Genomic DNA, 27,897 nt, shown 5'->3' on the forward strand with positions numbered 1-27,897 from the left:
ATTAGATATCACTGAAGGGCGAAAATACGAGATAATTTTTATAAAAAATACACTTTTTAAATTCTTAAGCAGGCAGTATTTGTAATATAGGAAATTCAAATAATTCGTTTTCTGACAGATGGAAATAAATTGTCTGACCGTTTGACACTTAACGTCAAAGGAAACTAGATAAAATCAAGAAAAATATACGTTTTCTAACTCAATCTTAAATAACTTAAAAACGATTTACTTTAGGTATAGGAACATGTATAGTTAAAAAGTAACAAATTGAAAAACCGTTTCATTAGTGGAATAAAAAAACTTGGTTTCCATTTGAAAAAAATGATTTATGATAATTTTTTATTCACTCAATTCCATGACAGGTACCGCCATTATTATATGACATTTGAAGAAGTTAATTTTTGAAATAGATAGCTACATGTCTTCTCTTTATGTCACAGTGGCTGTGGTAATCACTAAATTTGACTTTTAGGCTATACAAATTTTTTTGACAGGTAGTTTTTTTCGTCCAAAAATTTTAAATATTTTTTTTTCTCAAAAACGGTTAATTTTAGATATAGAGTGTTTAACATCAATATTCATAGAATTTTACAGAGAATTTAAGTATGCAATAAAAAATAGAGGCGGCCATTTAAAATAAGAAAGTAGTTGTCAACTTTCGGTATTTCCGGAAGTGCCGCCATATTGAAAATATTTTTAATCGATATATCTCGTTGTAAAACAATGATATGCAAAAAATCTTCGATCTAGATATTGTAGTTCTCTAGAAACTTCTAATGCACGCTCAGCCTGGGACACCCTGTATATCTCTATTCACTGTTAAAATTTCAATCGGTGCAGGTGTTCAGAATTCGGACCCTAAAACCCGGCCTATAGATCGGACTGCCCTGTACAATTTACGTATTTTATTATTGTTATTTTAGGTTTTATCAACAGCTTCCTGTCTTTGCCAATTTTCCAAGTATTAAGTAGATTTACATACAGCATATATCTGTTACACGTGACCATTTTATATATGATAACATACGCGGCCAAATCACCAGCGTATTTTTCAATTTTTCATGTGGTAAAAACAAAAATATTAATATATATTAATCATAAATTTGCATTCAAATTTCTTATGTTAATTTATTTTTAGGCCTATTCATTTTGGGGTATCACCATGATGACCTTTGTCTTGTCGACATTTTGGGTATTAACCTTTGAATCTCCTGTTATAGTAATAGAAAAATATTTTCTAGACAAGTATAAGACCAAAACTAAAACGACTAATATTAACCAGGTAATATTACATTGTGAAACAACGCCACTATTACATAAAACAATATAAATTGTTTATTATCTAAAGATATATATGATTTTAGTGAAATGTATAAATATTACTAACACCAAAAACATACATGGTTACGATCCCTACTAAAAAACTAACCTGATGCATGCCTGGGATAAAGAAAACTAACAATATATTATTTATAATTTAGCTAGCACAAAGTGTAAATAATTTGTAAGAAAATAATATTTTTTTAAGTAAAAATAAGAGTTTTGTATGAAATAAAATTCACCATCATAAAAAAATCTCTACTATACAAAATAGAGCAAATTTATTTTCTAAAAATCTTAACACTTCTTATAATATAATAATAGTTTAATAATATATAATCACAATACATTTTTACAAACCTTGTAATGGGTTATTTAACCACGAAAAAATATATTTAAAAAAATAGCTTTCTAGCACACTAGGTAAGTTATGCAAAGTAACTATGCTCACATATAATATGTTGAATAAGCATATAAATCAACCCGAATGTAATTATAAGATTTAAAATAAAATTCTTCTCTTAAGGTGGTCGAAAATAACGTGTATCTAAAACTGATTTTTTATTGAATTCAAACATTTATTCTAAACAATACTTATTTGCTACCGAGATAATATAGAGATATCTACAATAATAAACTGTACAGAAGGATGTGTCTAGTTTTATTTGAAATCATTTAGTTCAAACATATGGTTCAGTTTTAGATACTTTGCTTATACAGGGTGTCCCAGAAATGAGTGCAGATATTTTAAGGGGTGGTAGATCGGGTCAAAATAAACATATTTTCTCTTTACCATTTTTAAAATAAATTGAAAATAACCGAGTTATTTAACTTTGAAAATTTAAAAAAATAATCGCAACATTTTGAGAACCGCCGGCAGATATCGCCAACTACATCCAATTACCCGGATCAAGCCCGGATTTCAGTTAATTCGACGCACTGTGTTGCCATAGGGACAAGAAAGTATATGTTAAAAGTAAGTCATAAAATCACAACACCTGAGGAGTTTGCAGAGATGCATTACATTTTTAAGATTGTGATATTATTAAATAAAATAAATTAAAAGTTAAATGTTTAATAATGTGTTAAAAAAGTTGAATTAAAAAACTTACCCAACATTAAAAAAGATACTTATGACAGATCGATGTAACTGTGACAGTTCTCTTTTTTGATATACACTTAACTAAAATACACTTCACTGTGCTGCTTTACTTGTGTACATGCTATTATAATAACTACTAAAATAACAGTCCCCATTTTTAACACATTATTTTCATACAGGCCTCATCACAATTTGAACCACTGATTTACAAAACACCTTGAAAAGCACACATTACTTTGAATACCTTTCTGAATGAATAAATGTTGAGAATTATTGTCTCTTACCGCCACTTTCCGAACTACTTTCAATCTAAGAAAATACATGTTTCACTCAACCATTTTAAATACGTATTTTGTTTTTTCGCTATTTTTTCTATGTATTTCGACAATTCCATCGACAGCCTAACCGTCGCGTCGGCCAAGAGACCCGCGCATCACTGGTAACTGTTCCTTTGTCGCGCCGCCGTGTCGAGCTTGCGTCATGCGAGGTTGCCGTAGTTTCAACAATTTCAAATTCAAGACACTCGAAGAAATCAAATTCTTATTAAATTTTAAAAATAAAACAGAAAAACATGAAAGGAAACAAACAAAACACAAATGAATTGGTTATTGATAAGGTCACAAAAAAGAAATTTCTAAAATGTTTATCGTAATTCAGTATTCAATACATCGAAAACAGCCCGACGAATAATCAATTCATTTTTGTTTTGTTTGTTTCCTTTCATGTTTCTCTGTTTTATTTTTAAAATTTAATATGAATTTGATTGCTTCGAATGTCTTGAATTTGAAATTGTTGTAACTACGGCAACGTTGCTTAACATCGTCGTCTGACGCAAGCCCGCCACGACGGCGCGGCGACCGGCGACTCAAAGGACCAGTTCACACGCGGCGCTCTTGGCTGACGGTTAGGCTGTCGATGGAATTGTCGAAATACATCGAAAAAATAGCGAAAAAAGAAAAAACCTATTTAAAATTGTTGAGTGAAACATGTATTTTCTTAGATTGAAAGTAGTTCGTAAGTGGCGATAAGAGACAATAATTCTCAACATTTATTCATTCAGAAAGGTAAGTAATGTGCGTTTTTCAAGGTGTTTTGTAAAACAGTGGTTCAAATAAAACAGAGAAACATGAAAGAAAACAAACAAAACAAAAATGAATCGATTATTCGTTGGGCTGTTTTCTAAATTTCTTGAATTGAATTCTAAATTACGATAAACATTTTAGGAATTTCTTTTTTGTGACCTGATTGTGAATAATATGAATCATTTTATTAAATTTATTCCAAAATAAAGTTATTTTGCAGCATAACAAAGATTTTCGTAAACGTCATAAACGTAATGTTTTAGCTAATTTTCGGTGGTTTTTGTTAAGTTTTCATTGAAAGGGTAAGTACTAAAAATAATTAATGTGTTTTTTTTTCTATAATTATTAATAATGAGCACTGATAAAAGATTAAATTTACCATTCCTAATTTTTTGAGTAGAAATTTGTCTATGAATTTATAAATGTAGAACTATGTTCCGCCGAACTATGTAGAATGTCGATAACATAGGAGGTTGCAACACTGCAAGGTTTAGATACAAAGTAGGGAAATCTCAGGTGAATAAACAAGTGGCACTAAAAAGTTTTTTCTAATTTCCCGGAAAATGTCAAGAAAAATTTTAAATTTTCAACATTTTTTTTTGGCAAAAAAAACCTCATAGGCGTGTTTCTGGAGTTGAACTATACTGCCAGTTAAAATATTTGCACTTATTTCTGGGACACCCTGTATATTTTTCATAATAGATAAATATAACTGAGACAAACAATACAGATATTGGTAACACTATGAACTAGGCGAATTTGTAATATACAAAGACGTACAAGCCTTATTGTGATGTATAAAGATGTTTTAGCTTGTTATTTAGAACGGGACTAAGAACATCGAGTTTTTAAAGAAAATAGTTGTTAATGTGTTAGATTAAGTAATACAAACTATTTCTGAGTTGAGAGTGAAAGGAGTAATTCCTGGACATATATTTGGAAAAAAACTTCATATGAATGTGTGTCCTAAACGCCTTAACTTTCGAGATACAGGGTGGTAAATTTTTCTAAAAAAAATTACACCCATCCACCAAAATGTCTATTTTGATATATACAAAATGTTTTATTTATTTCCACCAGTGGCATCCATACGGGGTTTTAATTGAATGTTTTTGAAGGAAATAATGGCACGCCAGTGCCTTCTCTATTCTAATTTTACTTTAGTGTCAAATAGCTAAAAATCCGATTGTTTCTACATTGGCTGGATGGAAAATAAGAGATACAACAAAAACAAATTGCACACCAAAAAAAAATACAGTTTTATGCATAGAAGGTGTGCATAAAATTGCATAAAGATAATTATAATAAACTCAGAGTTATGAAAAAAAGTTTTTTTTTTAAAAATTTTACAACCCTGTATCTCAAAAGTTAGGATGTTTAGAACATACATTCATATGAAGTTTTTTTTCTTAAAATAGCCCTTTAAATATTACATGTCATTAAGGAACACCCTGTATATAATAGAAATAAATGACATATAGTAGAAATTATCTAAAATAACAAAATTTGGAAAGCTAAATAAAAAATAGTAAGTAAAGAAATTGGAAAAAAAATCAAAATTTTAATAAACAAAAAGAGTACTTTTTGACCAAGTCCATCAATTATAACAGTACATTTAAAATCTGGATAAACAAAACCCACCTGCGTTACCGTCTTACGTTATAAACAGTTGATAGACAGAGATACAAAGGATATACGATTTGCTTGTGATTAGTGACCTTTTATATTTTCATTTCCATAACGATTTCGCTGTTTTACTTATAGTCTAAAAGCTAGCAACATTTTCGAGAGAGAATTTTAAGACAGCTGGTTCTTTAATGTATATTTTGCTATGCTCTACTGAACAGCGTGCGGACCGGCATTCACTACTGCGCATCACAAATTCGCCCTGTATTTCAGGAACTAAGGAGGCTAGGACAAACCTATGTATAGCATATTTAGTTTCATAAAAAAGTAGCAAAGTAATGTGAAAATCGCATCATTGTATCTCTACTCAAAAACGAGATATTCCAAACACACGAAAATGAGACCCTGTACAGATGTGATGCGCAGTAGTAGTCTACCGGCAGGCAGACAGCCCGCACTTTCGTCAGGAGAGCATAGCAAAAGATATATTAAAGAACCAGCTTTCTTAAAATTCTCGTTTTCCCGACGGTGCTAGCTCTTGTACTATTATATTTTTATTAAGGTTAGATTAAATTTGTCAAAAAAGTGTCAAAAGGTCCGTTACCGTACGATCTTTCTCCGTTGACGACCTGGAGTAAAAAAATTACGGATGAAACGCTATGATCAATCAGAGCGCCGTCGGACCATCGAATCAACGGATAACAGACGCATGAAAATGAAGCTTAAACCAAATTGTACCAATAAATAGTAATATGTAAAGTTGGTACAGTTCAAAAACTTGGAGCGAGTAAAATATGTCTCGTCTTGATCTTAAACTCAGATTAACTTACAGATTTTATCAGTAAGACGAAGAAACTAAATAAAACAAGGATGCATTCGGTTTGAGGGGTACTTGGGGACACAACTTGGAGACACTAAAAAGTCAAATAATTTAGCTACAACATTGCTTAAAAATCATAAAAATCGGCCCACTAGAATAAAATATATTAAACTTTAAAATACATCAAAATTTTGCGGGTGAGTGTATATCACTATTTCATAAGCTAAAATTAGGATGACACCAGGTCTGTATATTACTTCATAATATTACCAATACCCGTAGATTTAGAAAGTAAATTAACCAGTTGTGAACATCGTAATACGTGACGGTATAACGACCGCAGCTAGAACGAACCCGACCTCTTAGGATGTGGCACAACCTGGCGGGCTGTCGTCCGTGTCGGCGTCGCTGTGTAATGAGCGCCACGACTCCGAGGAACTGTCAGATCCGCTGGAATCGAGACTTAGCAACGAGAATCCGGTTCTGCCGCCGACCTGGAAACTGTCTTCCGCGTTACGAGATGCGCGCGCATGACGCGACGCTCTCAGACGACGCCACAGCAACCACAGCACCTGCGACAAAGACTATAATGTTTGTTTATTAAGACCAGAAAATTAATCTAATATAGGGAAGGAACCATTTTAAGAATGACCCAGCGTTTCGAACAAGCTCAATGTCAGATTTAAGATTTGATATTTTCACTCATATCTTCTTTATGATGGTGAGTTTATAATAAATAATAATTGCTCCCGTATGTAGCGTGTAATACCTTGGGAGTAGCAAAGTACAGCTTGCCATACTAGAGCCGTTCAGTATACAAGGAGGGTAATGCGGCTAGCATTACGCTTCAACCGCCTCTATTATTACCTCAGGATTGTGAATCCCAAGTACTCATTTAAGGCTGAGTCGACCTAAATACCTAAACTATTTTTATTTTATTAAAAATAGTCGGCTGCTTAAATGCCGGCTGTGGGATTCGAACTCACAACCTTTGAATTGGTAGACGAAAGCTGTACCTCTACGCTACCGGGCACCTGATGGTGGGTTTATACTTCAAGTATTAAGCTTGATTTTCATGCATCCGTTGTCCGACGATACGTTGATACGATATTAATTTTATTGGTAGAATTTAAAGACTTTGATTGGTTAGAAAATAATGCAGTTTTTAAATTTCTTGCATTTTCATGCCTCCGTTTATCGGATATACGTTGGTGTTATTTTATATTTTTGTTTCCATAACGATTTTGCTACTTTACCTATATTTTTATTAAGGTTAGATTAAATTTGTCAAAAAAGTGTCAAAACGTCCGTTATCGTATGGACGGGTCCGTTGACAGGCTGAAGTAAAATATTTACGGATGAAGTGGCGCGAAAACGCTATGACCAATCAGAGCACCGTCGGACTAACGCATCAACGTATAACGGATGCATGAAAATCAAGCTTTGGTCCTCACCTTACCTTTAACATTAACCCAAAGAAATTAACCTTAAGAACTTAAGGAAATGCCGTTCATGCTACTCTTAATTGTCTTAAGAATATTCTAGTGACTGCCTGCGCTCATACGATTAACGTTTACGGTGTAACGGTAACAGAATACAATAAATGCCTCCTAATAGCGATAGTACCTAAAATGTTTACAACTCATGGACCAGTTCAGGAAATACGTGAAAACCAATATGGCGCCGAAAATGACAAGGAAAGTCTCAAACTTGGAAAATCGGTCTGTATACAGTGTGCTACAAATTCGAGGTACGAGCATTGGTATCTCGGTAACCATAACAGAGAGGAACACGGTTAAATTGGAGCAAAGTTGCGCTTTGGGATGTTCTTCAAGATGCCATCAAAAAAGTTTAAGAATTTTAAGGATTGCTCAGTTTTTTTTGAGTTACTTTTTAGAAAATCAAAAAACTAATTGCACATTCTCATACCCACTTTATTAGGGCTATCTGATAGTATTTTTAGATTTTTAAAATAGCTGATAATTTGTGAGATACAGAGGCCAACTTAATTTTTTTAAATACGGACTTGCATTGTTTATTTCAGGTTTTGAAAGAACTCGAGTCCAACGATATGTTGAGTCCAACGATATGTCACACTTAATTTTTTTTTGTTTTGGACATTTGAACACAATTTATTTAAACTAATCTGAAGTCCGGCTCTGCTTTTTTTAATATTTAATCTATTCATCGTTACAATATTGAGATAAGCTTTCAAACTTAGCAATGACATGGGGTAAAACATTGAATACGGAAAATCAAATGTAATAAAATAATAAAAAAAAATAATATAAAATAAATATCAACAATCAAATCATTTCCCCGGAAGATCGATTGGAAATAGAGCAGTATAATGGCTAGCGAGCAGTATAATGGCTCTGTCGCCAAGGGTCGAGGGGGGAGGAAGAGACGTTACTTGACGTCATTTGTAAAAGTGAAATTAATACTACAGATTATACAGATTACAATCTTTGTTTTTTCTTTATTGTTTTTCGTGGTTCCAATTTTCGGAATCGGGCACTAGTTAGGTGACTAGTTTGCGCACATAGCACGCCCACTTATGGCCTCTAAAATTGTGCACAGCGCCTGACCGGCACAGTTATTAGAGAGATATCGGAAAACCGAATAGCGTCATCCAGTATTTACGCGTACCTTATCATGGTTACGATATGAGCGAGTCAATTTTTAACGCAACATCCGCTAATAACGTTACCGCCTGACGTAATTTGCGGATCAATTACACCAAGCGTTCTTTCTAAATAACCTCTGATAACGTTTAAAAATTGCTTAAATGATTGATATTTAAGTAGCTGGGATTAGTTTTGATTAAATAAATATGGCCCAAAATATGGATTCCACCTCTTCCAATACTAAAGAACTTATAAAGAGTCTTAGGTTTACAGCAGATGACGACTTAGCCCTTCTAAGAGAATTTGTTGCTTGTTGCCCTAAACCCACTGGCAGACGTTGAACAATAAAGCACTGGAAATAAGCACTTTAGTCCTTTAGTTTTAAAATACCTACTAAACAAAACAATTTCAAAGTTTTAAATTCAAAGTCAGGTTAAGTTTAAATAGCGGACGCGACGCGATCGGAATTCTTTCCGATCCGATAACTATAAAGCTGTACGCACACTGGCGCGATCACGGCCGCGATCACGATCACGATCAGGGATTTAAGTGTACAAACACTTTATTGCTGCCCTGATCGTGATCGTGATCGCGGCCGTGATCACACCAGTGTGCGTGTAGCTTAAATGAAGAGAGTTAATACCACCTCATGTAAAGGAAATAACACCTGGCCTTATTAACGTCCATGCACGCTATTCGGTTTAGCGATATCTCTCTATTACGCTGTTTATTGTTATTTTACGCGAGTTTATTTTTGCGCACAGCAAATTTGACTCGTTTGCACATCGTCATAAAAAACAATTTTTGTACCACGAATTAGGGACAAGATTTTTATCTGTATACTTATAGGATACCTAATCTGTGTTAATACATCTCAACATTTACAATAAAGAGTACAAAATGCATTCGGGAGTATAAGAAGAAAGTTCAAAGAGCTATAAATAAAACTGAACAAAATATAAATTTGTGCAATAGGGAGAGTTAAACGCATTAGAAACTAGTTTGTAGAAGTTGATTTATATATAATATCTACGATTAATATTATGCATATTATTAGATCGCACAATGAGATTTCAAATTCACAATAAAAAAAAGTTAAAAATAATAAATATCTTAAAATTGCTGACCTGGATATTATTTATTTGAATCTTCCAATTGGCTCGATTTTCCTTATTCAATGTTAATCGGCGCTGATTAATATTGTTGCGATGAATATAATCAGATTAAATAATTTTAAAAAACCAGAGTCGGACTTGAAATTATTTTAAATAATAATTAAATAGTTTTGTTGTTGTTAAGGTACCCATAACAAAAAAAGTATAAAGTGTGGCATATCATTGTACTCAGGAGAACGAGTTCTTTCAACACCTGAAATAATAAATGCAGGTTCGTATTTAAAAAAAATAAGTTTTCCTCTGTATCTCATAAATTATCAGCTAATTTGAAAATATAGATAAAATTATAGAGATACCAATACTCGTACCTCGAATTTGTAGGAGAAGAGGAAGTATTTAAAATATCTACATTCAACTATTCAAGAACACTAGTTTTTTTTTAACAGATACGTCTATTATAAACCGTTGACGTTCTGTTTAACTGTTTGAGAGAGAGACAGCTGTCGTAAACGCTTATTATGACATTTGATAACTGTCAAAGTTGTCAAATAACGCTTCCCTTAATAAGGCATGTAGTTGCTATATCTCCTCTATGTCACCCAAGGGGTGGATCAAATATATTTTCAAAACTTGTATATATTTCAAATATAATGCTATATTTTGTAGTTACTATTGTCTGCATAAGTATTTTGTAACCAGATTGGAGTGAAAATCTCAAACCATAAACCCCGATATAGAGCTATTCCATAGAGCTGGGTCAACGTCTAGCTATTTATACATACATTATCACCTTTAAAATGTTCTTTACTAGTAGAATCACTGAAAACGATACACCTTTTTTAATATTCAAGTGGTATTCCTCATTCATATCAAATAAATGTCAATACGTACTCATATTTAAATTATCATATAAAACTGATATATTACCAAAATACTGGCGACAGTAAGGGATTCAATACAATCCATGCTTAGTAATATTTACAAATGTACCTGATTGTCAGACTGATCTGTAGAAGTGTTCCAACATTCCCTCCTATTCTTTCTCACAGTGCGGGGTAAGTCTCTCATAACTGGTTCGTCTTCACAAGATGGCACCCAGAGCTATAAATCATAGATATTTTTACACAAAACATTCATTAAAGAAAAGATGCAGTCAGCGTCTTCAAAAACGCAATTTTGAAGGTACGAACAAGCGAATGGAATAACTGCTTTCAGAATTAGTTCCTATTCAACTTTTTAATATATTAATAAATTGTTTAAAATATTTTTGCTTCTATAATTTGTAGTCTGGTCTCATAGTTCAGTTTATAAGTTAGAGTCACTTAATTATTAATAGTATACCGGGTGCGTCTCAAAAGTGTCTCACCCATATAACTTTTTTATTTTTTCAGTAAAAAAACGAGATTTGATATGTTAGTACATGACATAAATTAGAATTGATTGACATATTCAACTGTTTTCGGTCACTTCCTGGGTCACCGGAAATGACTACAACTTTTAAATGGCACCCTCGGTATTTTTTTACTTTTCGATAGAAAATGACACTATGAATAGAATAGAATTTTAGAATTTAGAATGAGTGGGAGGGGGGTTAGTCACTGCGACCTTACAGATCTATCGTGTTTCTTGAGTTATAACTCATCATATTGTCCCAAAATCTGGGACGGTTTTATAGAGGGTAGTTCTCCATCTCCAATATCAGTCGTACCAAAGTTCATGGCACGAATGGTTGTCGTCTCGGCGCACTTAGTGATGAGGTGTACTGGTGTTTCCCCATTTTGCCCACAGAATCTGCATTCGCCCTTGTTTCTCAGCTTCAATCTACTGAGGTGTTCGTTGAGGAGACAGTGTCCTGTTAAAAACCCCGTGACAATCCGAAGATTGTTCTTACTTAAACCCAGGAAGATGTGTGATTTTTCTTGATCGTAAGCCCTCAGAAACTTCTTCGAGTGTCTTAGACCGTTGCAAGATTCCCATTCCAGGTTGCGGATGGAATCTTCCAAGTTCTTGAGTTCCGCCTTGAGTTGGTTACCACTTGGAAAGCAGAACGGTTCTGGTCCAGTTAGTGGAGTGTTCGCTCCTTTTCTAACTAGATGAATAGAATAACATATCATATGTCAACTTTTGACATTTTCGAATATTGTTTATTTAAAAATGTAACATGTGGTTCAATTTAAGTCAAAATACCATGTGTGTGGTGTCAAATTATTCGTAAAAAAATGCTTTTTCCCAATATGCTAATGAGCCACCCTCATCCCATTTGAAAAAATTGAGATATAATTAAAAATACGATTTGGGCATCTTTTAAGCGGATACAACAAGACACTAAAAACATTAAACCATCAAATCGATTTTTCCAAGGCTTCTTAATTAAAAATTAGTGTTTTTAACATAGCTATGGCATTCTAGATTGAAATTTAAAATACAATTTTTTAATAAGCGAGAATGTCAAAAGTTGACATATGATATGTCATTTTTGATCAAATATAGTAAAAAAATACCGAGGGCGCCATTTAAAAACCAAAAGTTGTAGTCATTTCCGGTGAAACAGGAAGTGACCGGAAACAATTGAAGACATCTGTCAATCCTAATTTATATCATATACTAACATACAAAATGTCGTTTTTTTTTATCTGAAAAATAAAAGTTATAGGGGTGAGCCACTTTTGAGACGCACCCAGTCTAACGGAAATAATAACAAAATAATCTCTAATAATAACATCTAATAATAAAAAAATATCTAAATAACATCTTTGATTCAGAGTCGTATCTTTGAACCCCAACGCCCGGCTGTTACAATTACAAAGCTAGCAGCCTCTGTGTGGCTCATTATTATTTAAGCAAACTTGTGTTCAATCGAATTTCAAATTTTAAAGGCGCCGCACCTGTTCGGTTACATACCTTTACATCCCAATCGAGACCACTGGTTGCGACAAACGGCAGTTCAGGGTGCGGTTCGACACAATTCACTACACCATTATCGTCGGCCAATAGAAATTGAGCAATTGCTTCAGTACTCTTCTCCCAGAAGAACAAGTGGCCGCAATCTGAGCCACTCACGATGAATTCCGACCGAGGTCCAAAAAATGACACGCCCTAAAAAATAAAACCTTTGAATAAAAAGATCAAGGAGCATATCAAAAACTAGTGATGGGAAAAATCCATTAATTTCAATAATCGAGTACTCGAGTTTCAAGCGATTTCAATAACCGAGCGATCGCTCGTATTTAAAAATACGGTTTTTCGACCATAGCTTGTTTTAGGTACCCGTTAACGCCAAGCGCCAAGCAGTATAAGTTGCGTGCGCAGGGCACATATTCTTTCGGTGATGAATGGCAAGTAGCAAGCGACGAGCGATTCGCTTGATCGCTTGTTTATTTCAAAGCATTGTCGATATAGGTAGTAAAACTTTGTCCCTCAGATACACACCAGATAAATATATATACGACGTTATATAAATTTGCTACCTGCAATGTATGTAGAAAATTCTATCGGTTTTTTATCGAGTATATCGCATTAAAATCGGATTTCAATTTATTTCATTCTAGCATCGCTTGCGTTTCTCGCTCGTAACTCGTCACTTGCATCGCTCGTTCATAATCGAGCGAACGCGACGGTGACGGGGTCCTAGAATGGCCGACTTAAACTCCAGTTTATCAGAGCCGTTTTAATTTTATTCAAAAGGTGTAAAAATATGATGTAGGGTAGACATGGGGTAGACTCAATAATTTATTATTTATTTTACATTGTCAGTAAATGTTAGTAGTTATTACTTATAAGCCTAGCCAAAACTTATAATTGTTTTAGGGTGTATACGTTGTACGGGATCTGGCGCTGCTATAGCGGTTGCTAAGAACAACCGTAAACAAGAACAGGAATAATTTTCTGTTTTCTCTACTAAAAACACGGAGGGGCGTTTTGACCCAAAACTTTACTATTAAGTTTCATATCTATCCTAATAGATTATTTTCTTTCATCTATGGATAAACTTACCTTAATTGTTGCAGCATTTCTATGACCTGAATATCTACGGATATACTGAAAGGTATCACGTACTGTGTGAGTATCAAATAGATAAATATCATCATCATTGTAAGAAGCCAGTACTTCGCTGCCGTCGTGATTGTACACTGCGCAAGTAATGTGTAGATTGTTTGGATCACTCTCTTGATAAGGACATAGTCTTGCTAATGGTTCACGGCTTTTTCTTTGGTCATATATTCTAACCTGAAAATTATACGTCATAACTGGAATTTTGCGTTACATTATATTCGTATTTCAATTGTTGAATTAAGTTTCGTTCACAACAACCTCTAATTTCAATGTAAACTTTCAAAAGATCAAAATTAGTGGTTTAGTGGTAAATAGTACTTTTTATTAAGTATAGAAATAATTAACACTTTTTTTTCCACTACTTATACAAGAAATGTCATTTTGGCCTTTAATTTTATCATCAGTCAAAAGAGAAATTGTGGTTAGAAATTAGAAACAAAAATTTATTGTTTTATAAGATAATAATTACGAGTATACGGGTGCGTCTCAATAGTGGCTCACCCCTATTAGTTTTTTATTTTTTCAGATAAAAAAACGAGATTTGGTACATACCAATCAATCAATCCTAATTTATGTCATATACTAACATTAGTATATGACATAAATTAGGATTGATTGACGTGTTCAATTGTTTTTGGTTGTAGTTTCACACGAAATGACTACAACTTTCGATTTTTAAATGGCACCCTCGGTATTTTTTTACTTTATTCGATAGAAAATGACATTCTGAATAGAATGACATATCATATGTCAATTTTTGACATTTTCACTTAATAAAAACTCGTATTTTAAATTTCAATCTAGAGTGCCATCTCTATGTTCTAAACATTAATGTTTAATCAAGGAGCCTTGGAAAATATATTTGATTGTCTAATGTTTTTAGTGTCTTGTCCTGACTGGTTAAAAGATGCCCAAATCGCGTATTTTTAATCATATCTCAATTTTTTCAAATATAACGAGGGTGGCTTATTAGCATATTTGAAAAAAGTATTTTTTTACGAATAATTTAATACCACAAGCTTGGTTTTTGAGTCAATTTTTCGTTATCAACCGCATGTTATAATTTCAAATAAACTATATGCTCAAATGTCACTAGTTGACATATGATATGTCATTCTATTCAGAATGTCATTTTCTATCGAATAAAATAAAAAAATACTGAGGATGCCATTTAAAAATCAAAAGTTGTAATTTCCGGTGACACAGGAAGCGACCGAAAACAATTGAATACGTACAATCAGTTCTAATTTATGTCATATATTAACATACCAAATCTCGTTTTTTTAACTGAAAAAGTAAAAAAGTTATAGAGGTGAGCCACTTTTGAGACGCACCTATAATATTATAGGTATAATAGCTTTCTCTATGGATACAACTGACTACGGCAAGCTGCTTCTAAGATATTCTATTAATTTTAATTATTTTTTTTCTTTAATATTAAGTGAACGATAGCAAATTCTTAAGTATAAACGTAATAATATATATTTCATATCAATTAAACTTTTAGTTACGTAATCGAGGGCGCGATTTTTAAGTTTGATTCGATCGATTTTTCATTGTCGCCAACCATGAACATATTCGACGCCGTGCTGACTAACTGGAATTTAAATTTCGCACTGGGAATTCAGGTGATAGCTCTGCTGTAAAGAATTCCAGGTTGCCGGATTTATTTATTTATTTCCTGACATTGTCATTCGTTTTGACACTTGGTTACTACGCATTGGTTAATTTTTAAGAGCGAAATGAACTTGCCACCAACAATTTGCAATTTTTTCAATTATAATTTATTTTTGAAGTTTTTTCAATATGACAAGGCAGCTTTGGCGATTATTGTCAAATATATACTACTATGAACTGCCCATCATGTTCGACGTTTGGGAAATGCTTGGCAGGAGGGTTAGAGGTCGGTAAGCGTTACTAGCTTCATTAAATGAATTTCGCTTGGTCCTGAAAGAAAAATGGGAAAACATAACGCAATATGATATATGCAGCCTCAATGACAGTATGGACAAACGTATACAGGCAGTTATAGCAGCCAGGGCAGGCAGTATTACTTTTTTTTACAATTTTTTTTCTGTTTGTATAACAGATGTTTTCCTTAATATCGTTAGTTCTGTTATCGTTATTGATGTTTATTAAAACCAGGGACGCTATTCTGTACAATCGTCGGTATCGGCAAGTTACCGACAACTATCGGTACGTACGGCCAATGAGGGTCGTATTGATTGTTGTTATCATAGTTACCGATCGGCCCTATGACAGATATCTCAAATTTGTACCGACGACTCTCGGTATCTCTACCGTAAGGTTGACAAGGGCACGGTAGAGATACCGATTTTCGTCGGTACAAATTTGCGATATCTGCCATAGGACCGATCGGTAACTATGGCAACAACAATTAACGCATTTTTACTATATACAAATACGTATCGTGTCGTAACTTACCGATACCGACGATTTTACAGAATAGCGCCCCAGGACTGCATCGTTAGTCTTTAACGTTTTTTTTAAATTTAGTATAGAGTTGCGATGCAGCGTAATATAACGTTACGACAATAGTCACCAAAATCATCTCGTTTTTTTTAAATTCCATCAAAAGTAATGATAACTGAAAACATTGCAAATTGATCGTGATCAGTTCATTTCGCTCTTAAAAATTAACCAAAGCATGCATTGTCGTGATTCAAAAAATAAAATGCTCAGGAGACATGGTTCTTACCGTAAAATTATATTTTAGGAAAATTTATACACGGAATTGTTACACAGGGTGTTATAAAGTTAGGATAAAAAAACAACCCCTCGATTAACCCTGTATAATATGCCAATTACTAAAGTTTACAAAAAACTGAGTTTACGAATTAAAGTTGACATAATTATGTACAGTGTGCTAAAAAATCATGCAAATAGGGCTAAAAATAACAAAAATATAAGAGTTTAAATTTGACCAAAAATGTCTCTGTTGCTTTTTTTTGCATCTGAGTGTATTATTTATAATTCATTTATTTGTGTTTTCTAAAATATTTTGATTAAAAAAAATATATAAAAGTGGGCAACGCCGTGCCGGTCAAGCTTAATCACGTGACTAAACGTTTATTTGGTATGCACTGTATATACAAGGGTATAAGGTATAATAGGTTTTTTCACAAAAAATAAAATACCCAATTCAAGGATAAAATCGGAAATAGAAGACTATTTTCAGTATATTTATCCAAAAAAAAATAGTTCCATGACATTGAATAATTTTTTTGTAGGCCCTCAAAATTGCTTTAATTTGAAATAATTTTAAACTGCCAATTGATGACGTATGAAAAATACACCCAATCACATTGCAGAACCGTGCTCGTTCGCCAGCCAACAACTGGCAACATTACGATTTGATTTGACCAGCACCACCTCAAGGCCAATCAACATGATATGGGCAAGGTAAATATGGCGGTGAAGGCAGCGCATTATTAAATTGTTTACCTTTAACCTGAAAAGCCGGTAGTGGTTTCTCGTTCCGATTGCATACCAGAAATAATTAATTATCTCTAGTTTGTTGTGCTTCTGCAACACGTTTCTTTAGTTCTTAGTGTTCAGTGCATGGTGTGATCAGAAAATTGTGATAACAGTGTAATAAAAATCCAAACCAGACATTCTACATAAGGAACTTAAAGCTTTTGTGCTTGTCGTACTCCTCTATTATTAATTATTTTAAGGTAAGAACTAGAAGTATTTATCAAGATATTACACCTAAATGAGTAAAAAGCCTTCGCCGCCAGTCGGCATAGTACTTTATAATGGTTGCTTACAATAATCAAAAGATAGGTATTAAAGGGTAAGTATTAACATTTTATTGTAGCATGCCTTTTACATGCTCTGTTCCAAATTGTCACGGGAATTATAGAGGAGGTCCTAAGGTTTCTGCTATATAAAATTGTGAAACACATATTATATTTTTTTATTTATCCTCACCTATATATTATAGTTTAAATTTATTCCCATTTGTGTAATGCTGCAAAAAAAAAAGAAAAAATATTCCATATTTTTTGACCCAAACCAGTCTAGTTTATAATTCCAAGAGCATTTACCAAGGCTTTTACTAAGACAAGTAACTTCCTATACTGTCCATAATAGTATATATTTATCAATAAGTGTTTGCAATTGAATATTTAGGTTATTATAATTATATTTCTGGTTATTTCTTTTTCCGATGATTTTAAACACCCTATACACGCTACCTCAAGTTTGAATATTTTAACACTACCTATTTTCTGAGAAAGGAGACCTTTTTATAAAAAGTAACTAACTGATGTTTTCATAAGAGTACTAATACAAAAAATTCCATACTTATGTGAAGAACTTTAGACTCCCTGTATATTAAAAAATTAGTGAAATATTACGTAATCTAACCCGACATTTGTGTGAAAAATGTCTATTTGGAAATAAAACAGGTTTTAAAATACGCGCCAAATAAAGCACTTCTATCTCCGCCATATTGGAAAAGGTTGAATAGCCTTGTGTGGAGGTGGTGGTGGGTCAGCATGGAGGCCCGGCCGCGGCCGTGTTGCCGCTTTTCAACATGCCAGGTGTGACGTATTAAAAATAGTGTGCGGATTTTTATTCTGGGCTTTTTTGTTTCTATTTATTTTCTTAAGAACAACTTCAAATTTTTCGAAAGTGAGATGGCAGATAATTCTAGAATTAATTGCTTTATTCAATTATGCTAATTCCAAAATATAGTGAAAGAGCCCATTGAATTCACTATTTATTTCACTAATTTTGAGGTTCTGAATGAAGCAACAACAATATCTAATGACTTATTTAAAAAACTTTTGAGACTGTAAAGAAGCTGTTTGTCTAATTTAATATCACTAGTATTGCACTGTCAAATTCTTCATAAAATATATTTTAAATAAAATCATTGACAAAGAAAACTGTAATAGTAATTTTTGTGAATATGCCATAGAACTGAAGGATGATTGCAAAATTATTTCTATCTCTAGCCGCACTCACAATCGGTCATGGCGACGTCCGACGATATTTTTGATTTTATACTGCGAACGAGATGTGTTTAAAAAAACGCATAAACAACCAACTAAAACAAACGAACAGGAGACGTAATCGTGGCCGGAAAATTCGCTGACCCATGCTCGCGTTTGGCGGCGTTTAAAATGTAAGGAGGAGAGTCGCATTATCGCGCTCTCGAGATATTTTTTTATTTTTAGGGTAGGTCTTAGCGTTATCTATAAAGCTCAACCAATACACACATTAGATAATTGATTTTGAATTTAATTATTTAAATAAATTTATTGAGAATTTTAATTTATTATAGAAGATATCAGTGACTTAAATAAAAACAATATTTTGAAGTGATGCGACGCATCATCTGCATCAATGGAAGCTTCGCCGCTGGCTAACAATCAAAATGATCATCGTGTCAATTTTGAATTAAATTAAATTTCTTTTGGTACTTACATATGCTTCTCTGCCTGACACACAAAATTCATGAGTTCTTAATGGATTGGCATGAATGCTGTAGAGTGCAACTTCTCTTCCATCATTATCAACTTCAGAAATACTAAAAATAAATTTTGATATGCAAAGGTATATTATACAGGGTGAAAAAAAAAATCAATAACAGGTTTCATATTTGAGATTTTCAGTCTTATAAACAATTTAAACAAGCAATGGTAACACACATTGTAAACATAATTCCATAGAGATATAGGATAAATATCAAATTTAGTTACAGATCTATTTGAATCACATTATACAGGGTGAGTAACTGAAACAAGTAGTAGCACTTAAATAAGTTCAAATATTAATAGGAGTAGTATATTTGGACCTCAGAAAAAATTATTTTTTTTAATTTAAAGTAAAATAACTCGATTATTTAGGACATATGTAAAAAACAGAAAAGACAAAATATGTTTCTTTTATCGAGACCTACCAGCCCTGAAAATATTTGCATTTATTTGAGACTAACCCTATATCTACAAATATTTGCATTGGCCAAATATGTTTTAAAAATATTAAAGTGAAAAACTCAAATAGGAAATCTAATATGGAACTTTCTTAGGACATTGTTCACCCTGTATATGTTTGAAAAGATATACTTTCGTGCTTTACTCTTTCTAATATCGTGGCTTAGGATTACTCCATCCTCTCCAGCACTTAGAATCACATGTGGTTGGTCTTTTAAAACTGCAAGCTTATGGCAAGGACCTTTATGTTGGCCTAATTTTTTATTCTCTGTACGACCATCTGGTAAAACCTAGTTTATTTCAAATAATATATTTGAAGATAATTCACAATATATTATATCATCTTTACCTGTATGTAAAAAACTTGACCATCTCTTGCACATGTTGCCAAATGTAATTCCGGTCCTTTAAAATCAAGAAACCTTGTTTGAAATATATTTCTACGATGTTTAGTCTCTATTTTCATCAAACTTTTGCAAATTCTCCAATCCCATATAACAACCTATGTATATTGGAGAATTGAGTAATTATGTATCAGTATCCAGTACAGTTTCAAGTTGACTTACTTGAAAGCATAACTAAACTTAACTAAAGTCTGTTTAAACATCAAGAAAAATAAAAATTTAATTTTACCTTTAGATCATCTGATCCACTAACTAAAAATTTACCATCGGGACTAAAATTAAGGCTATTTACACATCCATCATGCTTTTCAAGTTTGTACATCAATTCAAGTTTTTGCACATTTCTAAGAGATCCATAACACCTTTGTTGAAACAGACTTGGATTAGCTTTTCTAGCTCCATATCCTAGAAGAACTGCCTGTTATAATACAAAACAATGAAAATTATGAACGGAAAGTTTACCAATTTGTCTATTAATTATTTCTGGTGCCATAAACCAAGTGTGCTTAGGCTTTTTCTTTAGTATGTCATTGATTGTCTCCTCTTCAGAGTCCATATCGGAACTACGAACAATGGTATTTTCAGCGCTTGTACTATCGCTTGCAAAATTTCCAGAGCTACTTAAAACTGAATCTAAATCTTCATCATCGCTATAAAGTTAATCAGAATCACATTAATGTTTACAACACTAAATCACAGAAAGTATAAAATGTCGGACCAATTTTTGTTCTGAGCTTAAAATAGTCTTCTTAACTAGTTAAAACAACTCACCTTTCAGTAAGCCCCTCTTCTTCACTTCTTACCCTATTTTCAGATTCATCATTTTGCTCCTCTGTATTATCGACAATCTGTTCATTACCATTACCCTCAACACTCAAGGGGAACCCACTATCACTACTTACACTAGCAGACTGTTCATTACAATCATTACTATTAGAGTTATTTTCAGAATTATTGGATGAAACAGAATGCTCTTCCCCTTCGAAATCGGTTCGCATTCTTTTGGCACTATCCTGTCTCTCCCCTTCAACGGGACTCTCGGCCCGAAGTTCATCTTCCGACATATTTTCATCCATAATCTAAAAATATATTATAGGAGAAACGCAATTTGCGATTTTGTAGCGATGTCAAGATTCAAAACATTTTAAACAATATAATTACTTCACTGTAAAATTTTAGTTATGTAAATATTATCAACACATTGCATACGTATTTATAAATATTATTTTTTTACTGAAGCAACTAAAAAATCGAAAAACTCGATATTTATGTGATTGTATGTGAGTTATGACAGCACAAAACTCTGACAGTTTAGAAGCTGTAGGACTGTCAAGAAACAGCTGGTGGTCACTAAATTAAACCTTGAAACACGAATGCACAGATTATATTAATCTGTGACGAATTATGTCCGATTCAAACATAACTGTAGATAATTAAACTTTAAACCACTTTAAACTAAGAATAAATGTTTTCTTCTAAATCTTATTTTAGACCCTTAGTTGGCAAATAATTAGTTCAAAGATCTCCGTTAAAGTACCAATTAATTTGTATAGCATTTGAAGAATAATAAAATATTTACGACAAGACATTATTAATTTATACAAGGATTATGCCTACGGGTATGGAGGGGACATTATGTTAACCGTACGCTATCCGTACGCCTATGGAATATTTGTATGCGAAAATACCCGAAGTTGATTGAAATCAGGGATGAGATCAGTATTTGTGTTAATAATTTATTAACTATGTTTTAATTATGATTTTGTAAAATCATATGCATTGTTGGGTATAGCAGAGTATAGCTTTGCTCTAAAATTCCAATTATCATCTACTCTTTGCTATTGTTAGAAAACTATATAAAGTAAAAAAAACGGGAAGCGGAAACGCTTAAATGCAGCAATTTTTTGATTATGTAAGAAGAATTGATTAAGCAACCCAGATATATTTATTGAAGATATCACAATATCACAAACAAATATAATCATGGTTTTTAATTTTGAATCTTTTCTCGGCTACCCCAAATTTTAATATTTTCAATACACGTCACTAAATTCAAATCAATAGCAAAAAGTAGAGAATATAATATAATACTGATAATACTCTCTACTCGGTCAATAGTTTATCAACATTTCAGTTAGCTTTATACTTTATGCTTTATGATTTTCCAGTATCCTTTAGAAAAAATAAATAAAAAATATCTAGGGTCTCAAGGTGACATACGCGTTCGTAATTATTTACTAGGATTTAAGGTGATCGAACATTTAATTTGAAGCTGGTCCGTCCTTGGGTTGTACTTTTGTTTTGACTCACAGTTTTGACTAGAGGTGGGCCAGTCTGCGATTTTTGTGGAGCTGCTACGCTCTGCGACTGCTCCAATAAAAGCACTGTGACAAGTAGCAGCGATTTTTCGGAGCAATTAACCTATAAATTAAAAATGTAGTTTTATAGGTTAATTGCTCCGAAAAATCGCACTCGGTGTTCGGCACCGTTCGTTGCATTTACTAAAAAAGTACAGGACTGGTGTGATTATGATAGGCAACATCATCGTTTAGTTTTTATTTATTTATATCGTATGATCGAAAAAAACGGCGTCAGCGATAGCTATGAGATGAAGATTGCTGGCATTTTATATGTAAAATTTATGGGGAATGTTATCGATTGTCATTTCCAAGCCAACTGGACGCCGTTTTTATTTAGATCAGTAGTGGCGATTTTAACGTCTGTGCAATCGGGGTAAGTCACCGACGGGCCCCAAGCCTCCCGGACCCTTACGAACAAGATTCGAACTTTTCCGAACTACGGGCCCCTAGAGCTCTTTAAAATCGCGGCTGTACGGTACTATACTATAGGAATATATTTCAGATATTACGTCTATTACGAAAATGAATATATTGATTTTTCTTTTGTCTTAGTTTGATAGATGTTGCTATATTTTTTTAGTCCATTCAGAAGAATTTGAGTGTTTCTAAGTACCAAGCACTTTGCTATAAATATCTTAAAGAGTCTGTTCATTTTCACATAGTGGTGGCCCATGGTAAAAACTTAATGTTATATTCAATTCAAAGTCGAAACTGTCAAAAAATTCTTTATTAGTGACCGGTTTCGACTATTTAGCCATCATCAGACCTTAAAAATAGATATAAATAATAAAACTTACATGAATGTATAAGATCAAATAAAAGATTTAGGATATACAACAAAACACAGATACATACCAAATTAACTAACAAATAAACATACTAACAAGTTAAAAATTACCTTTGTCAAAAACATCTGTTTGTGATTAATATATAATACATAAATATCTTATTTAGATTCATGAAAGAAAAAGCGAACGCTGCTACGTTTCCTGTTCCCAAACTCCCAACAGCTCCAGTCCACAGAATATACTCAATATACTATGCTCCAGTCGACTGCACCTGCGACGACTGTGACTGGAATTTGAGTCTGATTGGGCGACAGGGCTAGGAGCAGTTTCAGAATTTACACTATTGTCTGCTATTGCTCCTATTGCTACTCACGAGCGCAGATGTCCTAAACTTGTAAACTGCTCCGAAATGTCACTGCGATTTTCTTGTAACTGGAGCAGTCACATACTGCGACGTTGGTGGAGCTGTGACAAAGTAGCGGACTGCGATTTCACAACCCACCTCTAGTTTTGACTCTATGGGCTGACCGTCCTCACCGAAAAAAAAAAATAACCTAACATATCTGGGCTAACATTTTATTTTCATTTTTCATTATTAAATGAAAAAAAGTATTTCTTGCAGAGTTTCTTGTTTAAAACATAAATAATAATGACTTTATATCATTTTGGAAATTGCGTAGCTTTAGTTTATGTTCCTTATTACCTGGCTTATAAGCAATCCGGTTTGTAAGTATTCTAAAAAGTAATGAACATCTTAATAAAAAATTAAATAAAAAATATTGTAGGTCTGAATATGGAGCTTTCTGGAAATGTGTGCAAGCTGGGATGATTTATATGTTCACGCAGCTCATTAAAATGTTAGTTTTAGCAACTTTCTTTCCTGATAATGTGGGCGAAGGTACTGGCAGTTTAATTGCGGTAATGATGTTTTAATTAGAAAATCTAGTGGTCTACATCTATGTATTTGATATTTTTTAGGAATTTTTCAAAGACACAGTAGATTTAGCCGATCTGGTGGGACTTTATTTTGTTCTAAATGGAATTCCTGGCAAAGGACATAGCAAAGTGTTGACTGCAGGAATTGGATGGGCCACAGCCGAATTAATTTTGTCTCGAGCACTGCTTTTATGGATTGGTGCAAGAGGAGCTGAATTCGATTGGATTTACATCCAAAAATGTCTGGAATCGAATGTTCTTCTTGTTCAACATATAGCTACTGCAACTTTAATATGGCTGTGGTCGAGGCACAATTTAAACAAAAATTTGAAAACAATAATTACACTATTACTAATTTTAACTTGCTATAAACCTTTATTGTTTGATTCTTTAACTCATATTTTACAATTAGGTGTTTGGTTAGGATTAGTGATAAAAGCAGCTTTTGCTTTAGTTTATGGCTTATTTACACTGACTATTTATGCCAGTGTAGCTGATATAATTGGTATTTATTAATAATAATTTATTTTACAAACGTTAGTCATTCTTTACATTTTAAATTAAGTGAATAAACTACTTTTATTTACTCATGTTACCTTTATAATTTTTCTACAAATTATTTTAAAATATTTAAAATATATATATTATATAAATCTATTGATGGTAAATGTGGTGTTGATGGTATTTCATACAGATAGTATTTCCTTTGTATTAAAAATAAAAAGGTTAGTTTTCATCAGTGACTTTCATAAGTTATACTTTTTTAAACTGTTTATTTTATTTCCGTCTGGCATATTATAGACATAAAAAATTAGCAAAAATATTTTGTGAAAAATTAGGTAGGTATATGCCTAATTTTATTCTTAATCTAAGATGCCTACAGGGGCGGATCGAGGATTCGGAAAAGGGGTGGGGGGTTAGACTCAAAACTTTACTCAAAGTACATACGCCAGAGTTGTTTGTGACAAAATAAATTAATATTGTATTTTACTTGACTGCACTCAAGGGTGTCTCGAGCCTACGTTGCCCCTTCCCGGTGCCCCCCGTGGATCCGCCACTGGATGCCTAATAGGTGTTTGGACTCTATCTTTGCATTTGATTGCTTATTAAATATATCTAAAAATACGCATAAATATAATTAATATAAGTATTTTTTTTAAACAGAAGTTGTCCTCAAATGATATTGAAGAATATATTATTATTTATCATGAATAAAAATTATATTTTCCTATTCAATATTCTACCCAAAAAAAGATGATGTTTAATTAATTAGAATTGAGTCTGTTGTGGTATGATATTTAATCCTATTGGTTGATCTGAACTAACTATATTTTTTTTAATTATTTCATTTCAACATTTTTCTTTTTTAAAATCATTTTAATTTCTATTTTATAGTTAATCTATATTTCATTTATAATTATTTTTCATATAATAATGATAAAAAATATAACCGTAAATGCTAAACAAACAGGAATACTTATATTTTTTATAATTCGTTAATAGTAAATAATATAATAAGCAAATAAAAGTATATATAATACAAAATAATTCTATAAGAACAAAATTATAAAGCTTCTTTGAAATTAATTAAAGATATTTTTAAATTGATTGTTTCTGTTTAGTTCAGGTATGTCAAGAATTTGGCCTTTTTTCTATCAAAAAATAGCTTATAGGAATTATAGTCTGTCCACCGGAAGGATTCCAATCCGTGGCAGCTGTGTCTGCCATTTTAATTCACAGGCAAACTGTGTTTTTTTTAACATCTTAAAAAATGTGTTTATTTTTTAAAGGGTGATGCCCTCTAGCGGACAAACAAAGGGCTTTTGTATAGAGGTAAATTGTGTCCAATGAACTTATTTTGATTTCAAAAATACGCAGTAGTTCTATCTCCACGGAATATTGGGACACCCTGTATAGATAAGTTTTATAAAACAAAACAACTTTTAAAGTTCTTTTTTTTTAAATTTGTGCAGGACAATAAGTTACGTCTACACTTTCAGTTAATCAGTGCTATTTCTCTGAAGATTTTTTTAGAAAAAAACTAGTAAAGGCGCAAATACCTATAATTTTCTTTGCATAAAAAAATATGACACATTTCTGTATTGCCATACATGTCCTTTTTTTTTACTCCAAAAAGATTTTACTCAAACCAAACTTCTGAAGTGTGCAAATTAACGATTTCTGTTTACATTTTAGGAGTTGCTGAACCAATTTGGGCTGCACAAGCCAATTTGGGCAAATTAGTCAAGGCTGTCACTTTAGCGGCTACTGTAATACCTTTTTTTTTCATCCATATGCCATATTATATATATGATTATATGTTGTATGTAGTATATAAATGAAGTACATTATAGATTATACAGTATGTCCCCGGATTGTCTTTACAAGAGGAAAAACTGTTTTATTATTGATATTTTGAGAAAAATGTTTTCTTCATAAAAATTTTTGCTTGTTTTAAAATGGTTTAATCCCGTTTATACTTTTCCAAATTTCCATACCGTTTTCGAGAAAATAAAAAAAAACATGGAACATACATGAAAATATGGTTGATTTTTTTCCTGAAAGTCCTAAAAATTAAAACACGTTTCTATGGTAATATAATTTAGATTTCATTCTTCGATAGATGGTTTTTATTAATTTTGATTAATTTTATATTTTTTGTTGTTTTTAAAATATCACATATTCCGATAACCATTTATCATCCTTTCCATAGCATTGAACTAAATAAATTGTGTTTCTTTAACATTCTAAACAGCAAAAAATGAGACTTTCATTAAAATTCTATCAATAACATCTATTAATGAGTAAAAACGAAATTATATTATTATGGATACGCGTTTTGATTTTCAGGACTTTGGACTTTTTTTACTTTTTTTAGGAATTCTAAAACGGTATGGAATATTAGAAAAGTATAAACGGGATTAACCATTTTAGAACAAGCAAACATTTTTATCAAGAATGAATTTTTCTCAAAATATCAATAATAAAAAGGTTTTGCTTCTTGCAAAGATAATCCGGGGACATACTGTAGATAATACCGTATAATCGAAAAAGAACAGCGTTGGAGTTAATTTTGAGGTTTTTGTGGAGATGTTTTTAAAAACATTTATTAAACAAGCGGGAGTACAATACGCGTTGATGGATTCTGAAGGAACCCTGTGCCTGCGTCGTGCAGCGGCTTAAATATGAACATAAGTGCTGATGAATATAAAGTATAAGATTTCTACAGGGTGTGTTAATTATACAATTATAACTCCTCCCTTCGTAGAGGTGGAAATACACCTGGATTTCCTAATTATTATTTTTAAGTTTATATAATTAAAATCAATAATAATGTAATAAAATAATTAATCAATTAAATGTTAATAGATAATTGAATATAATGTAAAATAAAATGAATAAATGTAAAATATAAAATAGCAAAATGTGATTAAAATAAGCACTTATATTATTATATCGTCATTATCGTTCTTAACAACAATGCGTGTTTTATTTTTAAAGTATTTATAAGTAAATAATAAAGAAAGCAAAATCAATAAAATGTAGATTAATATTGTCCAAATACTAAGTCTTTTTACTGAAATATTATTTAACGAACTGAGAGAAAGTCTTTGTTCTTCTAGTTCTTTCTTGATATCTTGATTATTTTTCATGTTGATCACGTTGAGGTTCCATACAGGTGGGTTAAAGATGATGTC

At 32.3% G+C, this 27,897-nt stretch overlaps 3 protein-coding genes across 6 annotated transcripts in view; 2 read left to right on the forward strand and 1 right to left on the reverse strand.

Annotated features, from left to right (window-relative positions):
- LOC115878391 (O-acyltransferase like protein-like) overlaps positions 1–2,155 on the forward strand; it is a 29,247-nt gene extending 27,092 nt beyond the window's left edge. Inside the window, exons 11-13 of one of the 2 annotated variants that reach the window (XM_030894887.1) lie at positions 924–1,066; positions 1,139–1,282; positions 1,365–2,155. In XM_030894887.1, coding sequence (XP_030750747.1) covers positions 924–1,066; positions 1,139–1,282; positions 1,365–1,367 — 290 coding nt within the window. In that variant the 3' untranslated portion in view covers positions 1,368–2,155. Of the gene's footprint in view, positions 1–923; positions 1,067–1,138 lie in introns of both variants that reach the window. The other variant, XM_030894886.1, reaches the window with a different exon arrangement.
- Positions 2,156–5,466: 3,311 nt separating this feature from the next.
- On the reverse strand, positions 5,467–21,447 carry LOC115878392 (DDB1- and CUL4-associated factor 8-like). 3 transcript variants are annotated; one of them, XM_030894888.1, is made up of 11 exons: positions 21,277–21,447; positions 20,887–21,194; positions 20,578–20,765; positions 20,345–20,520; positions 20,061–20,213; positions 19,844–20,001; positions 19,203–19,305; positions 13,686–13,919; positions 12,594–12,788; positions 10,683–10,793; positions 5,467–6,534 (listed from the first exon to the last, which is right to left on the reverse strand). In XM_030894888.1, the coding sequence occupies exons 2-11, from the start codon at positions 21,189–21,191 to the stop codon at positions 6,313–6,315; spliced, it is 1,845 nt and encodes a 614-aa protein (XP_030750748.1). In that variant the 5' UTR covers positions 21,192–21,194; positions 21,277–21,447; the 3' UTR covers positions 5,467–6,312. The 3 variants fall into 3 exon arrangements, with proteins under 3 accessions (XP_030750748.1, XP_030750749.1, XP_030750750.1); XM_030894890.1 differs by having other exon boundaries at positions 5,469–6,522; positions 21,277–21,446; XM_030894889.1 differs by having other exon boundaries at positions 20,887–21,447.
- A 2,465-nt stretch (positions 21,448–23,912) lies between these two features.
- On the forward strand, positions 23,913–24,935 carry LOC115878396 (transmembrane protein 147). Its single transcript, XM_030894892.1, has 3 exons — positions 23,913–23,989; positions 24,049–24,181; positions 24,242–24,935. The coding sequence occupies exons 1-3, from the start codon at positions 23,913–23,915 to the stop codon at positions 24,713–24,715; spliced, it is 684 nt and encodes a 227-aa protein (XP_030750752.1). The 3' UTR covers positions 24,716–24,935.
- The last annotated feature ends 2,962 nt before the right edge of the window (positions 24,936–27,897 follow it).

Source organism: Sitophilus oryzae, unplaced genomic scaffold, assembly GCF_002938485.1.
Source record: "Sitophilus oryzae breed Bouriz unplaced genomic scaffold, Soryzae_2.0 scaffold_1508_pilon_pilon, whole genome shotgun sequence".
In the NCBI taxonomy this organism is placed as follows: Eukaryota; Metazoa; Arthropoda; class Insecta; order Coleoptera; family Curculionidae; genus Sitophilus; species Sitophilus oryzae.